Source organism: Magnolia sinica, chromosome 2 (genome assembly GCF_029962835.1).
Source record: "Magnolia sinica isolate HGM2019 chromosome 2, MsV1, whole genome shotgun sequence".
NCBI lineage: Eukaryota > Viridiplantae > Streptophyta > Magnoliopsida > Magnoliales > Magnoliaceae > Magnolia > Magnolia sinica.
In genome coordinates this window covers 114,778,870-114,797,162 of record NC_080574.1, presented here as the reverse complement: position 1 = coordinate 114,797,162, position 18,293 = coordinate 114,778,870, and the positions used below count along the sequence as shown (strand labels likewise).

The 18,293-nt window shown below is 38.4% G+C and overlaps 1 protein-coding gene across 1 annotated transcript in view; it reads right to left on the bottom strand.

The window, feature by feature from the left end:
• Nucleotides 1-435: 435 nt before the first annotated feature.
• Nucleotides 436-18,293, bottom strand: part of LOC131237424 (uncharacterized) — a 51,386-nt gene continuing 33,528 nt past the window's right edge. Inside the window, exons 6-11 of the mRNA XM_058235172.1 lie at nucleotides 17,118-17,229; nucleotides 11,216-11,269; nucleotides 7,629-7,677; nucleotides 1,976-2,076; nucleotides 1,747-1,859; nucleotides 436-1,294 (exon numbers count right to left, since the gene is read on the bottom strand). Of these exons, the coding sequence (XP_058091155.1) occupies nucleotides 961-1,294; nucleotides 1,747-1,859; nucleotides 1,976-2,076; nucleotides 7,629-7,677; nucleotides 11,216-11,269; nucleotides 17,118-17,229 (763 nt within the window). The 3' untranslated portion in view covers nucleotides 436-960. The remainder of the gene's footprint in view (nucleotides 1,295-1,746; nucleotides 1,860-1,975; nucleotides 2,077-7,628; nucleotides 7,678-11,215; nucleotides 11,270-17,117; nucleotides 17,230-18,293) is intronic.

Below are 18,293 nucleotides of genomic sequence, written 5' to 3'. Positions count from 1 at the left end.
TAAATTTATACCGTCCAAAGTTTACGATGAGAATTCAAAACTTTCCAAAATGGGATCATTGAAGTCTCATTTTGAAATGCATTTTCATTTTTGGATTTCGCTCATAATATTTAGGCTAAGAGAGGTGGGCACGCTGACTGTTGTGTGCACAAAGTCATGTCCAAAAAACACATTTTACTTCTTCCTTCCCTTTTAAAGGGGTCTTAGACATGCAATACGATCCTAGGTCGACTCAACCATACCTTAAGCTCAGAGATCAATCCAGTCCGCTCATCAGTTGGACCATATGTGACATGGAATATAGGCTATTGTCATCTCTTCCTGAGGCCCATTATTCGTATGTTTCATTGGATCGCAGGCCATGTGAAAAGATAATGAGAAATTCCAAGGTGGTTCCAGAAAGTCAGATTGAACTGGAGACGCCCAATGCATCAGGCTTTCCAAAAATTGAAATATTTTTACCCATCTCTGTTAGGCAGAAAGAATGGTCCTAGCTTACAGAAATCAAAACACCATAACATGCCCATTATCATCTATGATCTACCAAAAATATTACAGAAGGTTATGTCTGTTATCATGGAAATTACATATAATTCATGTTCAATGTCTCTACTGCCACCAACATCAGGGAAAAAAAGGAAAAAGAAAAAGAATTGATCACAAGATGATGGCTGAATTCTTGAGAGGTCACCTGTTATCGAATGCATCAAAACCTTATCATATGCTGATAGTTGAACCCTTCTCAAACTCACACCGTAGGCAGGCCATCCAAGGTCACATGTTCCTATAAGCAATGCTACCCGAGGCTGTGTGCAATTGCCAGCACTTGTTAGATGAGAAGAAAGACGTCCATGATCAACTCTGCAGCATTTCAGGTTCTAACAACCCAATCTCGAGTCAGGCAATTCAAAAGTTCATTCATTACCATGTTGGGGCCACCCAAAAGGAATTGACAAGATCTCACAAGAAATTCCTCTGTATGTTTCCGGATGAAAACCTTGAAGCCAGACCCTGTACCATGTTCTCAGAATCCAAGTTGACTTTCTGTCGGCCAGCTTCCAAGTCCTTCTCGCGGTCCCAAGGCTTCCATGGGTGCTGGCCATCCCACTCTTCTTTCTCAGCCTGCTTGCTCTTTTTTTTCAAACGGCTGCTCTTCTCTTCCTGATGCTTCTGCATTAGTGATACTGAGCGTTTCGAACGGTTGTATTTGTCTACCAAATCAGCATCCGAAGTTTGTTTCTTTTCATCAGCAGCGGCGGCAAGTGCTGTGGCCTCATTATAGGCCTCTAAGTAACTGCAGTGAAACCAACTCTTATGAATCTAATGATCCCTCAATTAGGACGGAACAGAAGTGATATAAGAAGTTGCACTGTGTTAATTGGGCTGCTTGGCCATCCATGGATCATGCAATTCGGCTTTAAATGGCAATCTAACAGGCCCTACCATGGAAGACCAATTATCCAAAAATCATGCTGACCAGACCATGCTAACCATTCATTTGGTGGAAATGAAGTGGGCATTTGAAAGAAAAAACGCTAAATGGCCCAAAATCAATGGGAAGAGCAGTCCATCAACCAAAGGAAAAAGATCATCCCATTGGAGTATTTTTGGACTGTGGTTCATCCAAGGTGGGGACCAGCAGATGACCATGTAAATCATCCATACCATGTGATTTTTGGGCCCCCAGCCACCGCATTTTACACAAACAACTTCATGACATTATGGTCTCTGTAACCAATAGAGTACCTCATCTTTGCTTTCTGAGCTTTATCAAGGGGGCTGTCGGTCCAAGCGCTAGTATCACCACGACCTTCTTTGGTGCTCCTACTAAATGACGTTGACTGCATACTCATACCTGGCTGAGAAAGAATGGAAAACCAAACCATAATGTTGATGCACACTATATTAGATCTCAATGCTATGCTCACCATCCGAATTGTGAAGTCAACAAGGGTGGAGGGAGCAGCTTTCTTACTTTTCTTTCAGGCGGGAGAGTTGTCATCCACTCATCCCTTTTTGGTGGCAGCTTTGTCTCTGCCTCTGCCAGAAGCTCGTCATCACCTAGCATAGATAAACCTGCTAATACAATCATCATTAGAGTTAATCCTGAAGAGATGTCTGCCTATTAACAAAGTTGAATTTTCCTGTTATTTCTCAAGTAGAGGACTATCAATAAAAGTACCCAAATGTAGTAGTTTAAACAAGTGAAATTGAAGCCACTTCTTCGATTCGTTGAAACACATTCACATAACATGGGTTAGGTGCAATAACTGTACTTTCCCTGATCTTTAATTTAAATACAATGACATATACACTAATCTCACAATGATAGTATAAAATTAGTTAGTGAACGGCACCTTTTTTTTTTATTGAAACGTAGTCACCAACCTCTTAAAGACAGATTTTTACATCACGACCGAGTCACGACTCCAAATCACATTTAAAATGAGGTATTATACATTGCTTGAAATGAGAGTTTAAACTAAGGTATTCCATAATGGTAACGGTGGACGTAATGGCAACAGTGGATGTAATAGCCTAGCTGAAAACCATTATGCATAACAGTCAAATTATTAGAAAAAAAGAAGTCGGAAAATCCGAAATATTGAGAAGATACCAAATATGTATTCTTTCAAGGTTTTGAACATGTTTGTGATGGTGTAACAATCCATTCTTTGATAAGAATCCTATCTCGTCCTGTTTGATATTTTATCAACTTGACAAGCTTAGATTGACCTCAAATTGGCCTGAAATTCATACAAGCTAATAAGTATCTTTAAGCATTTGTCATCATTCTCCCCAAGAAAATTTAAGAAAATTTTGAAATATATTGTTGCCGATTTGGGGGACCCCTCGAATGCCCCCAAATCGGCCCAAAATTCATGCAATCTATGACATGCATCCCACTAATGCATATTCCTAATCATTTGAGATCTAGTAATTACAAGAAAAAAATTAAATTCAATTCGGATGAATAATATTTCTGATTTGGGGGACCACTCAAATGGCCCCCAAATCAGCCCCAAATTCGTGCAATCTATGACATTCATCCTACAAATGCATATCCCTAAGCATTTGACGCCATTCCTCCTAAGAAACTTTAAAGCTATATTCAAATAAATAATACTACCAATTTGGGGGACCACTTGATGCCCCAAATTCATGCAATCTATGGCACTCATCCCACTAATACAATCAGCTTGAAATTATGCTCAATTCATCATCCAACTATCAAATAAGTGCACATTTATTGGGCAGTGAAGAATGAAAAATATCCAAAGGTCCTATTTCTACAAACAATTTGACTTAGGGATTGTAATTTAGCAACAGTGGGTCCCACAGTTTAATTGGTTTAAAATAATTGGTTTATTTTAAGTTAATATATGCCATGTGCACAATTTTCTGAATGCAAGTGTGTCAAGGGTCATTCGCCACCAGAGTATCAAAAATCCCATTTTTAAAACTAGGCTCATAAGGAGACACATTGCTAGAATTTCTTTGAAAAGACGAGAGAAGAAGAGGGGGGGGGGGGGAGAGAGAGAGAGAGAGTACAACATTGCAAGGGAGGAGGAAAAGATAGAAGAAGAAGACAAGATTGATTGAGAAGGGAGAGGAGGAAAAGATAGAACAAGAAGACAAAATTGATAAACTTCTCACTTTGTGACAAAAATAAGGATGGGGGTGGGGGGGAGAGAGAGAGTACAACATTGCAGGGGAGGAGGAAAAGATAGAAGAAGAAGACAAGATTGATTGAGAAGGGAGAGGAGGAAAAGATAGAACAAGATGACAAAATTGATAAACTTCTCACTTTGTGACAAAAATAAGGATAAATCCTATATTTGGAGGTAAATGGTCTTTAGCAACATAAAACCTAGCCTAGGTCATGTTAGAAGAGAAAAGAATATACCCCCCCCCCCCCCAACCAAAAAAAAAAAAAACTAATCAGACTTCTCTTTCTTCTCGAGGCTGCCTCCAATTTTCTTCATACATAACCAAAACATCCCAATCAGCTTTCAATCATTTATCTCCAATTGGACTACTAGACTGCTTTGAATCACCTCATTCTTAAAATATCTTCTTCTTCTTCTTCTTTTTTCTTCTTTTTTTTTTTTTTTTGTTAAAGGTCTTAAAATATCCTTTCTAGTCCTTCCCACAAATTAATGATGTTTCCCAGCATTCAACATAAGTGGCCCTCAAATTACAGTTTCAAGCCAAATCCTCAATATGAATGCTAAGGAAACTACTATTTGGGAATTTCCACTTTATTAGACTAAATGTTGCACTTTGATTCAAGAGTGTCCAATCACACTCTAGTATTGCAAATTCAAAACCCGGAAAAGAGATTGAGCGTTACGTGCTGGTGATAAAAAGATACTATTGTGCAGTGTTCGAAATATCGGTATCGCGCAATGTATCGCACCCTAGGGATACAGATACGTATCGGTTATCGCACAGGATATATCATTTGTATCGCGTAATTTATCGCACTTTTTGGGAAACATTGGGAAAATGGTTGAATTTTTCAATGAAACTTTAGGGATTATGAAAAAAAGAAAAAACTTTACATACACTTTTAAATCATTAAATCTCAAAAAAGAAGTGCACGTAATATGTTTCCTTTATATAGGGTCCTAAGCTATGCGCTGTCCAATTGAAATAAAACAACTATATTAAAAAATAGTGCATAACATTTATAAATGTATCAAGACATATGTGAAAACACAACCAATGCATTCAAAAGCAAAAGATATAGTAGAACACATACATCATGGTGGGGCCATAGAGCACCATCCAATAATCAATAAGCAATTCAAGACAAAAACACATGCAATATATAATAAGACACCAAAATTGGATAGTCTCATGCAAGTAGCCTTTTTCTTGGGAGTTATTTGATAGTCTCATACATCATGGTGGGCCCCACAAAATTTTTAGATCAAGCTGTTCTTTGTACATTACCCACATTTGGGTGTGTTTAACCTTATTAACGGGTTGGATGGAAAATAAACATTATCGATCTGCTTAAAGTGGGCCCACAGAAGTTTTTATTGGTGGGCGTTCAATCACACCCCTCGGACAACTCCTTAGTGAGTGTTATTCTAACATGTGGGGCCCACCTCGATGTACTTCTTGTATATCCATGCCATCTATTTGTTTTCCCATCTCATTTTAGGGCATGATCCCAAACTTTAAGAAGATCCAAATCTCAGGTGGACCATACCACTAGAAACAATGATGAATGACCATTAAAAACTTTTTATGGGCCACAAAAGTTATGGATCAAGATGATCTTTGTATTTTCCCTTAATCCAGGTCACAAAAGTTTTGGATCAAGATGATCTTTGTATTTTCCCTTAATCCAGGTCGCGGAAGTTTTGGATCAAGATGATCTTTGTATTTTCCCTTAATCCAAACCTCCCGTGGTGTGATCCACTTGAGCCTTAAAAAGGTCTCATTTTTTGGACTGATGCCCTAAAATGATCTTCCAGAATGAATGGACGGATTAGATAAAACATATACATCAAGTGGACCCGACAAAGCCCATGATAGCAGCGTTCGTCTCGAGCTAACCCCACGCAACATGAAGCAGATTGGCTGTGTACCACACACCACCAATGCGGCTGGTGTGTTGACATCACCAAGTTTTACGGGTCCCATCATGAGGTATGTGTTACATCCAAACCGTCCATCCATTTGGCGAGCTCGTCATATGGCTTGAGCCAAAAAATAAGACAGATCCAAAGATCAAGTGGACCACACTGTAAAAAGTAGTGGGGGATTGAACGTTTACCATTGAAACCTTTTTGGGGGTCACAGAAGGTTTGAATCAATATGATATTTGTTTTTCCTCTTCATCCAAGTTTGTGTGACCTCATGAACAGATTGGATGGAAAATAAACGTTATGGTGGGCCCTACGAATGTTTTAATGGTGAGAATCATTGTCCCCACTTCTATTTGTGGTGTGGTCCACTTGAGCTTTGGATATGACTCATTTTTGGGATCCTTCTCTAAAATGATCTTGGAAAATGGATGGACAGTGTGGAAATAATAAATACATTATTTTGGGGGTTTGATCTCCTTTGGACCGTTTGTACGACTCGGAGCTTGAGGAGCGTCAGCGCTCATCTTCGCACGACTCGTACCCACGTGCTTCTGTAACAGACGCAGATTTCTTGTTCGTACACAAGGATGTTGGGTGGGGCCCACCTCCATGTATTTGAAAAATCAACCCCATCCATTCTATTTGAGAGGACATTTTAGGACATTTTATAAAAAATGAGGTGGATCCAAAACTCAAGTGGGCCACACGAGAGGAAACAGTTGGGATTTAGTGAGCACCGTTGAAATATTCTTCCGGCCATAAAAGTTTTGTATCAGGCTAATTTTTTGTGTTTTCACTTCATCCGAGTGGGAATGACCTTATAAATGGTTTGGATGACATATAAACATCAAGGTGGAGCTTCCCCAATTTTCCCTCTCATGTGACCCACTTGAGTTTTGGATCCACCCAATTTTTGGTCGCATGTTCTAAAATTACCTCGAAAAACGGATGGATGAAGTTGATTTCTCCAAAACATGGTGGTGGCCCCCACCCATCATCCTTGCGTAGGAACTTCCTGCTAAAGGCTTTAGTAGGAAATCTGCGTCCATCCATCATAGTTGTGGGCGCCACCATAATGTATGTGTTGTATCCACACCATCCATCATTTTGGAGAGATTAATTTAGGGCATGAGCCAAGGAATGAAGCAAATCCAAAGCTCTAGTGGACCCACCACAAAAAAATAAAAAAAATAAAAAAAATAATGGGGATTGAATACCCACCATTAAAAAACAAAAGGGGGCCACAGAAGTTTCCGATCAAGCTGATATTTATGTTTTCCCGTCGTTCATGTCTGTGTTAACTTCTTAACAGGTTAGATCTCAAATAAACCTCATGATGGGCCATAGGAAGGTTTCAACAGTGGGCATCACCGTCTCCACTATTTTCTGTGGTGGGATCCACTCGAGCTTTAGATATGCCTCATTTTTTGTATCATGCACTAAAATGCTCTCTCCAAAATGATGGATGGTGTAGATACAACACATACATCATGGTGGGGCCCACAAAACTTAGTGACGTCACTTCAGTAGTAAATCTCTTTGCTCAAAAGCTAATCCGCTGCCATTTTCAAAAGAGGAAAGGGTTGCGGAAGGACCGGAACCCTAAAATCTCTCCAAAAATCTCATTTATTCCCACTTAAACCCAAATCTTTAGGGGTTTTTTTTTCCAGATTTCTTGCCGAAATCTCCCGACCAATTTGAATCTAGCTTCGCTGTGGATCGATCGATCAAGTGGCCCACGTGCCAATTTCTTTTTTCTCCATTTTTTTTCCCGATTGTTTTGGTAATTATGCAAGCCCAGGGATAAATCTGCAGATAATATCTACGATATCGCTAAAAATTGTGCAATATCATGTGATATATCGCACGATACTTCGAAATCTATATTTTTTTAAATTTTCTGAGGGTTTCGGACGATTATCATGTCGCTGGCCAGCGATAATGATATTATCGGCCGATATTATCGATATTACGAACACTGCTATTGTGTATTGATTTCCCTACATTCCACACAGAACAGCTAACCTTGCAATCGTCTCCAATGTGCAGCTTCGCGACGTACTTTTAGCTCGGCCTATAGAAGTCACAAAAAATTATTAGCATTGGAAAAGGACCAATATCAAACCATTATTGACCTTGTTAATGGAAGAACAATATCAAACAATCATCACAAAAGAATATAGGGAAATTTATCAAAATACACTCATTTTCAACTTCTTTATGCAAACCTACTCCACCATTAAGGGCCCGTTTGATTTTCCAATTTGCATGTAAATGTAATGGGAAATAGTAACTATTACTACTTCACCTGTTTGAAAATGCACTTGCATTTCTGTCTTGAAAACCAAGTCAAAAGGACTGGTTTAAATTTCTAGGCCCCACCATGCTATATATGATATATCTGAGCCGTCCATCAATTTTAGAGTAACATTTTACGGCATGAGACAAAAAATGAGCCTGATCCAACACTCAAGTGGCCCATGCTAAAGGAAACAGTAGCACCGATACGTTTTTAATGGTAAATGTTCGATTCCCTAGATCTTGTGGTGTGGCCCACTTGAGCTTTGTATCAGCCTCATTTTTTTGGTCAAGCCCTAAATTCAGCTGGCATAACAGATGGATGGTGTGGATAAGACACAGACATCATGGTAGACCCCACATATATTTCACAATCTCCTCGGGTTTAGAGCTCAAAAAAGTAAATGTCAAATCAAGCATTGATAACAACGTTGTAATTACCCAATGAAATAATTATTACTCACTTGCAGTGTATTTACCAAATGCTTGGAAAATCAAACACGCCCTAAAGGTATCCCTTATCATATCGCCTTTGTAAAATTCTTTTCCAAAAGAGATATTTCCACAAAACTTCCACTTCCACTTCCTCTCAGTTTACCACATATGACATGTTTGCTCCTATTAGGCTTTTCTCACACAACGCCTAACAAAAATGTGACCATAGCATAGCACCTTTATTCCCACCATTGTGCCATATGCATTGCACATCCAATCCTTGGAAAAGCTTGCTCTAATCAAGAAGATCAGTCATCCTGAAAATCATGTCATTCCACTCGTAAGGTGAGTGAATGGCTAATGGTTTAACCCAACATACATGTTTAGACCACATGATGGGTCGGTTGGCCTGGTTTCACACTAAGAGATCTTCATCCCAGGAAGAAACTTGTTTCTCAACATTTTTTTTCTTTTTTTCTTTTTTTTTTACACACCCCCACACACTCACACCGTAGTGGAATTTCACCACGTGTGGGTACTCGAACCCTTGACCGGGTGTTGAAACTTTTGAGAGTCTACCACCGGAGCAAGAGTAAGGACCCGTTCTCAACATGGATATACTCTGCATGTGATGATGTTGATTGTTTGGCCTCTTTTCTAGTTGAATGTAGCCCACTGTTTTTCTTTCTTAACTGTCTGCAGTTAGCTGTACAATTGAAGTACTAGGATTTCCTCAAATGGGATCTTTTTGGTTCCTGGGCCATCAACAATGGGGCCCATAACATCAACAGTCAGATCTTGAACCTTTCCCCCTTTGTACACACTAAAAACTCGAAGGCTGTTGTAGAGGCTCTTCGACAAAGCATTGGATCACACAGTTAGAGCATTGCTAATCCTAGACACTTCTGGGAGACGTACCCATCCACAAGCAGGAACAAGTGCTAATATGAAATACATGCACGAAATCTGAGCTTTCCATCAAGATTCCTAAACCATTTTGATCTTCTGGCCAGAAAATCAGGCCATTTAACACCTCTGGTGGGCCACATCATAGAAAACAAATGGACAGCCTGAAGAAATTTGTTTTAGCCTTCAGTTTAATTTGTACTCGTGGCCAACCTAAGAAGTGAAACAAACTGATTTTTTAGTCATAAGATCTAAGCATTGTTTCCAACTAACAGAAAGGTCAGATCTTGCACACATGGTCCATATAACACATGTTCCTGCAAGTGGATGCATTGCCTCCATGTGTGTGGAATTAGCGGATCTCTACTAGGTTCTACCTCATAAGTCATAACCTCCTCATGAGACAGGAAGATAAGAGAGAATCCCAGATACTTGGAATAATTTCTGCTTCTCTATTATGGAGGGTTAGAGAGTGGGGCCTACATCATGACCACCCAAGGATTATGATGCGACACCGTTACATCAGGGGTCATATTCAGTGATTCAAACTGTTGATCTAACAAAACACAGCTGTTGGTGGCTGCCTCAAAAATTTTCAACGTTGGAAGATCCTACACTGTAGATCTATGGCCAGAAAAGTTGCTCTCTATGATGAGGCCCATCATAGAAACGATTGGTAAACGATTGGTCACTGAAACATGGCCCTAGATACCATACCACGGCACTACTTCTGGGATGTATTGTAGCAAACCTCAGCATGAACAGTGCAGGCACATAAACTTGCTAACTGAAATCAAGGGCTTATACATTTTGTACAATACTCTCACATGTACCCATCTAATAAAAATGAACATGATCCAAGAAGCTCGTCATAGGTCTCAGATAGTGTAGACTGTTTGGCCAAAAGATGGGAATGTCCACTCATCAGGTGGTCTACATGTGTACAATTGAAAAACATGGATAAAAGAAATTGTCAAATGGCCTGTGTACAATGTACACATATAGCCTAACCAATGAATGGACTTTTGTGCTCAGGAATTTACAGTGGCACCTGCATTCGAGGCTTGGATCGCATGTTTATCACACTAGGTGATCTTCTTTTCATGGTTCGGATGTGCTATGAATGTGAAAAGTTGACAGGAATAAAGGAACTGACAGTAAGCATACACATTAGCAAGTATTATGAAAGAAAGGGCAAACTCACAAGTGGCAAAAACCATTGGAGAATGATAGGAAAGTGTATTTCGCAAATAAATTTACAATGATAATGTCTTATGCTAACTCTTTAATAGTGGAGTAGATATTGTAGTGTACTTCAATATTTTTCTCCAAGAATAAACTAAATGTTGATACCAAATAACCATGGCAGCAAAATATATGTAATATTTGAGAACTGTCAAATCTAGACAAGAAAACAGATTGCAGAACTGCAAGTGGTTCAACTTTCACTAAACTTTCAGAAAGCTCCCTAAAAGTTTTTTTTTTTTTTTAAATAAAAAGGAATTGTGCTACCCTTTTGTCAGAAAACACACAGTTTGCCAACAGAATGGATTCCCTATATGTGGGTTCCATGATTAGTTTATCGAAACTGTTGATCTGATGAGCTCACCATGCATGGGGAATGTCCTGGAAACTTCCCTGGTTTTGGTTAAGAGAGGTACAAAAATTGTCCACATTCGATGGATATAAGCCAAAAATTGAAGGGTTAGGATCTCTCAGTCAGGAAGGTTCTTTGGCATTACCCATTCACAGCAGGACCCATTAGAACAATGGTTTTGACCCCCAAACCATGTGCCCCGCATGTAGGGAATCCAGTACATCAGAAAATTCTGCATTTTCTGATGAGAAAATAAAATCACTATGCACATGATAATATAAAATAGCTCCCAACCAATAAGAGCATCGTTAGCAAAAAATACGGATAAGTCTATGTGGTGGAAACCAGGTGAATTTTGGCCGAGAAAGTTCCATACCATAAATTCCTCTTGCTCCTCCTTTAGTCTAATTTTCTCATCAGTAGCTTTTCTCTGCAATGAAAGCAACAAAATTCAAGAACAAAGCAATATCTTATAAATGCCACAATAGCATATAAATTCCCATATTAGAATCACTTAAAGAGGGAAAGAGTTGCAATGATTCTCAACAAGGCGAGAAGACGAGAGCACCCAGGAAAGGTTTGTATAAAATAGCATAAAAATAGAACAGTCTACTGGTTAAGCTTCAAAAAGCTAGCTGATCTAGCAATTGTACATTGACAAATATGAACGATATCCAGATTGCAGAATGACCAAAACTACAGACTGTAAAAGATAGTGGAGTTAAAGGTGGAATGAATGGACATATGGGTTGGTTATTCTCTTCAGGTGGGGTGTGCATACCATGTGAAGCGTACAAGTTAGGAATTCGTCTATCCCGAAAGTTCAGCCCATATTCATATGAGCTTGCGGTATTTATTCTAATCCCTTATCTCAATGGAAATGAAGAGTAATTCAAGAACTGGATTCATAAATCCATCTGAATTTTTATGGGTCCAAATTACCTTCATTAAATTAAATGAAACAAAGTATCTTCAGTGGTCCAAATCCATCCAAGTGTTTTTTACTACCAAGGGAAAATTAAAATATTTGACCAGTGGGAAGCCGAATGAGCACTAGTACATATGACCAATGTGTCTAGGAGAATGCTCAAATTATAAAGTGCTTCTAGAACAGTATGGAAACATCTATTAGCGCGAACGTACTGTTTTTAACTACTGCAAAGGAGATTTGAGATGCATTGTATTTTGCCGACAAAAATATCTCTCGTATGCATCACTTATTTAAAGAAATATTTGAGCTTCAACAAGGAGATAAATCGCTGAGTGAATACTATTCAAAACTTAAGGAATGTGGGAGGAGTTGAATGTGTATCAACCCCTTACTGATTTAGAAAAGCAATGAGAGAAGTTTCATGTGGCCAAGTTTTTATCCGGTCTGAAACGTGAATATGAACTAGTTCGTGCACAGATTTTGGGTGGCAAGGATATGCCATCTTTGATTAAGGTGTATGCTCGCCTCCAACGTGTATCTAATGGCTCTACAACTAGAGCCAATAACAGCTCTGCTTAAGCATCTTTTACTGGTCGAGGCCGAGGTTGTGGTTGTGGAAGTAGAGGTAATCAAAGATTGTCATAGTGAAGTGGAAGGAGGTCGTGGTGTAAGTCATGGACCTAGAAAGTGTACCCATTGTAAGCTTACAAATTATTCTATTGAAAAATGTTATGAGCTAATGAGGCATCTCACATGGAAGAGAGTAGTGGGTCCCATCCAGCCAGTTCTGCGTCTATAAATCATTGGCAATGTATGTCAGGAGAGACGTGACAATTACAATAAGCATATTCCAAGTTGTTGAAAACTCTATAGAATAAATTTGCTCTTGCTATTTTTGCAGATACTTCCACTCCGACAGCTACATTTGTGACCTCAAGTGTGGTCTAATTATGATCCAAGTCCCCTACTCCATGGGTCATTGACTCTAGAGCATCTGACCACGTGACAGGTGAGTCCAATGTGTTTTCCTCTATTAACACAGTGTTAGCAAGTTCATCTACCACTTTGGAAGATGGTACCTAGTTAAAAGTATGTAGAATGAGTATTGTTTACCGAAGTTCTTCCCTTTCATTATCATTTGTCCTTTATGTCCATAAACTCCCTGCTCCATGGGTCATTGACTCTAGAGCATCTAACCACGTGACAGGTGAGTCCAACGTGTTTTCCTCTATTAACACAGTGGTAGCAAGTCCATCTACCACTTTGGATGATGGTACCGAGTTAAAAGTATGTAGAATGAGTATTGTTCACCCAAGTTCTTCCTTTTCATTATCATTTGTCCTTTATATCCATAAACTCCCTTTTGGTCTTCAATCTGTTATCAAGCTCACCAAATCTTTTAACTGTTTTGTGACTTTATATCCTTCACATTGTGTTTTCCAAGATCAAAAGATGAAGATGAAGATCGATGGAGAACGTAAACACGATGGGTTGTACTATCTTGACCTTGCCATTGTTAGCGCAACAGCAGAAAGGAACATTTCTCCATATCAGCAGCACTGCAGTCTCAGCCATCCATCCTAGAAAATTTGTAAATGTGTTATTCCTTCTTTATCGTTTGTTTCAGTTCTAAAGTATGAAGTGTGTGATTTGGGTAAACATGATCCTGTTACTTTTCCACCACTTGTGAAAAAGCGTAGTTCAATTCATTTTTGTTGAGTCCATTTAAGTGTTTAGGGACCAATTAAAATTTTCAGTAGGAAAGGATATAAGTATTTTGTTACATTTATTGATGAATTTTCACGAATGACTTGAATTTGTTTAATGAAAGAGATATATAAATTACTCTCTATTTTAAATATTTTTCACATGCAAGTACAAAATCAATTGAACTCAAAAGTGTTTCTGTTTGATTCCGAATGCTAAGAAAATATGTCACAATCCTTAAATCAATATTTTTTTTAAATGGGTATCCCACATCAAACATCATGTGCCCACACCCCACGGCAAAATGGTGTTACAGAACGGAAAAATTGTCACTTGCTTAAGGTAACTCGTGCTCTAATAATCCACATGAACGTTCCCAAAAGTTTTTGGAATGATGCAGTATTTATAGCGTGTTTTCTGATAAACCAAATGCTCTTGACTATTTTGGCAGGTCAATCCCCTTATAAAGTTTTACTTCTAGATACTCCGTTGTTTTCTTTACCTTTTAAAGTTTTTTGATGTGTATGTTTTATTGGCCAATTAGAGTGGAGGCATGATAAGTTAAATCCTAGCTATTAAATGTATTTTTCTTGGGTACTCACAGACACAAAGAGGTTATCGTTCGTTACAGTCCTTCACTTCAAAAACAATAAATGTTTGCAAATGTTACATTTTTGGTGTCCAATCCGTTCTTCTCAAAAGACACTAAATATCTTGATGTAGAAGTAGTTCTTGTACCTAATAACTATTGCCATTGAAGAAGACATTATCCAACCTCCTCCTATTACTAACTCCTACATTCCCATTGTGCATCAATTGAAAGTCTACTCACGACGAAAACAGGAAGATAGTTTGTCCAATCGTGATGTGTAATCCACTATATCTTCTTCCAAGCCTAGTGACACAGTGAGCTCTCCAAATAGGTCTAATGTTCCTATTGCCTTGAGGAAAGATAAGCGTGCAAGTATTGATCATCCTATCTTTAAATATGACCTACCTCCCGCTCTATAGATTCGTCATATCCTTGTCCTCTCATTCTATTCCCAAGTCATACCAAGAAGCACTTTTACAAAAGGGGTGGAAATAGGCAATGGAAGAGGAAATGGCTGCTCTTTATTGGAAAAAAACTTGGGAGCTAACCAGTCTACTTGCAGATAAACGTGTTGTTGGTTGCAAATGGGTGTACATCATCAAGTTTCATCTTGATGGTACAGTTGAATGTTTAAAGGCACGCTTGGTTGTTATGGGATATGCTCAGACCCTTTGTGTTAATTACACTGAGACCTTCTCCCTTGTTACAAGTTGAACTCCAATCATGTTATCCTCTCCGTGGTCGTTAATCGTGGCTAGTCCCTCTTCTAACTTGACGTTAAAAATGCATTTTTTTTCATGGTGATCTCACTAAGGAGGTCTATATGGAGCAACCACCTAGATTTGTTGCTCATGGGGAGTTAGATAAGGTATGTAAATTGCGCAAGGCGATTTATGAGTTGTAGTCACCTCGTGCATGGTTTAACAAATTTAGTAAAGTTGTATTATACTATGGTTTTGTTCAAAGTCATGTTGATCATTCCGTCTTTGTACAGAAAGACACCTTGAGTCTTATTGTGTTAGTGACTTAGTGGTATATGGTGCAGATATTGTTGTTACAGGAAGTGACAATAGGGGAATTAAGGAGCTTAAGAAGAATCTTCAAAGGCATTTTTTTCATAAAAGATATTGGTCATCTTCGATATTTCTTGGTATAGAAGTTGTCAGATCCAAGGAATGAATTAATTTGTCTAAACAGAAATATGATCTGAATTTTCTCGTGGAGACGTGTTTTCTTGGTACCTAAGCAAGTTGATACACCAATGGATCCAAATCACAAACTTGTTGGTGATCAATAAGATGTATTTGAATGCCCAGGGAGGTATAGAAGATTGGTTGGGAAACTTGTCGATTTAACTCTTACTCGGCCAGACATATCTATGTTATGAGTGTGGTGAGCTAGTTTCTGAGCTCTCCGAGGGTGCCTCACATGGGTGCAATTGTTCTGATTCTATTGTATCTTAAACGAGCATCGGGACAAGGAATTCTATACAAATGGAACAATCATCTTCAGATCATAGGGTACTGCGATGCAGACTGTGCAGGTTCTTTGACAAATAGGCAGTCTACTACTGGGTATTGCACGTTTTTTAGAATGAAATCTAATTACTTGGAATAGTAAGAAGCAGAGTGTTGTGGCTCAATCAAGCATTGAAGCAGAATATAGAGCAATGGCTAATGCTACTTTGAGTTAATGTGGATCAAGAAATTGTTGTAGGAAATGAAGCATGCGGTGAATCTACCTATGCAATTGTTTTATGATAATTAGAAAGCATCCCACATTACAAACAATCCGCTCATGAAAGGACCAAACATATTGAGTCACTGTCACTCTATACGTGAGAAGGCCTCGAGTGGTGAAATCTCTACGCTATATGTTTGGTCCCAGGATCAACTTGCTCATGTGTTCACCAAAGCTCTCTTCATAGAAAGTCTACATGCATAAACTCCAAGCTTAGCATTGACAACATCTATGCTCTAGCTTGAAGTCGAGTGTTAACGCATGAGGATGTGGGCTGTACAACAATACAACCACCTAATGGATGTGGATGTGGGCTATCCCACTGTACAACCCACCTAGCTTCTCTCTTTTATATTCAGTGTTTATATTGGACTAGGACATTAGTTTGGGATTTTTTTAGAATATGAACATTATTAGTAAAGGTATTTTTTTACTTTTTGATTTTTATTATTTATATAAAGGGGAAGAGTGGGGACATCGATTCCTAACTCCTTTCCTCTCCTCTTTCTCTCTTTAATCTATGATTCTACTAAATTTAAAAACTTACAAGGGCAACAAGTCAAAAACATTGTTTTAGACTATATGCCACAAGGCAACTAGTATTGGAAGGAAAATGGACATAAGTTACTTTTAACAACACATCAAGATTTCAAGATTCAATGTTAGGAAAACAAAAGGCAAGAAAGAATTATGGATCAACAGGAAAGTTCTATGATGATGCAAATAGGAGGCCATAATGTAAGAACATTATCACGTTGTGTAAGAAAAATCCATAAAAACAAGTCCATCTCCTTAAAGAAGGAAAATATACTGCATCTTGCATCTCATGGAGGCATTTCAAACAGATATTACACCAGTGAGATATCTCATGGAGACGTAATTTTCTCTTGATTATCTTCATTTGGCTAATAGAAAAGAAAATACATATAAAACCTCATAGAAGTGTAATAACAACCTGCGAAACCCCCAAAAAAGCCAATGGCAATGCCTAAGTTATAGCCAAGAGCTCCACAACACTAGCGAAAAAAAAAATATAAAACACTTAGATTTGCCAACCAACTCATTGTAGTACTTTCGAAATGTTTTTGTTCAACAAGAATGTCTAGACATGCTAAGATAGCCAACAATTAGATAGAACACCTAATTGTTCTAGTTTCTGTAATTTGCAGCCATTCGCCACAAGTAAAGCAAAATGGAATCCACGTTTAGCATATACCCAATAAATCATAAGGCTTACTGAGAAAGAGATAGAGTATAGTAAAAGTTTCTTAAACCCTGAACCAAAAGCCATGACATTGCAAAACATACCTTTTCCGGATCTTGTAGCTCCTTAAAAGCTTTATTCAGTATGACAAAAGCTTGGTGTGCCTGTGGATGAGAGCATTTGTCTGGGTGCACCATCAGAGATAGCTTCCAATACCTAAACAAAACAGAACATGCAAATACTCTCTAGTGAAGGATATACTATCGCAAATGCAATACTGTATAACTCATTGAACAACATTCAATCTGCTAAAAATGAAACTTAATGCAAAAAAAAAAAAAAAAAAGGAACTTTAGAAAGCAATGTGCAATTTATTTTTATTTTATTTTTTTTAACACCCCCACACACTCACTCCGTAGTGGGCTTTCACCACCTATGGATACTCGAACCCTTGACCGGGTTATCAAAACACTAAAGGCAATAACTTAAACTAATAGCCAGCTAGACAAATGCATAAGAGACCAAGTGATGCAGCAAAATTGAACAATAGAACTCGAATTCAATAGATTGAATACGTACCCCTCGTCCAATTGTTGCCACAAAATTGATGATCTATTTTCTTGCAACAGAAAATAAAATGGAAGCAGAGGTACACAGATATAGGGAGTCACACCATGAAGAAAAATGGTAAGAAAACACATCAAAGGGAACTAGAGGCGTCTTACCACTAACTTCTAGAAGTGCCACTTCCATAGGATAGAATCTCATTGCAGGAATTTAAAAAAAAATTAAATTAAATTAAAAATTTTAAAAAAAAAAAAAAAGAAGAGAGAGAGAGAGAGAGAGAGAGAGAGAGAGAGAGAGGAAAAAAAATTCCATTCAATCAGTATTTAGAGTATTGAGCACTGATCATATGTATGGCCCAATAGGTCAATCCCTACTAAGAAGCATGGGACAGAATGTTAGGAAATCAAGGAACAAATGTTCAAAGGATGAGTGTCGTTGAAATTAGGATGTTGAGATGGATCAGTGGCGAGAGCAGGAAGGATAGAATTAGAAATGAATGCATTCGAGGGAACTTAGGGGTAGCACCAATAGGTAATAAGATGAGGGAAAGTAGACTTAGATGGTTTGGTCAAGTGTATCGTAGACAAAGAACCGTGTCAGTTAGGAGTGAGTGAGTGCAAGTTGATGGCCCCTGATAGAGTAGAATGGTGGAACAAGCTTCATGTAGCCGACCCAAATTAGTTGGTATAAGGCTTGATGTGTATGAGGGATGT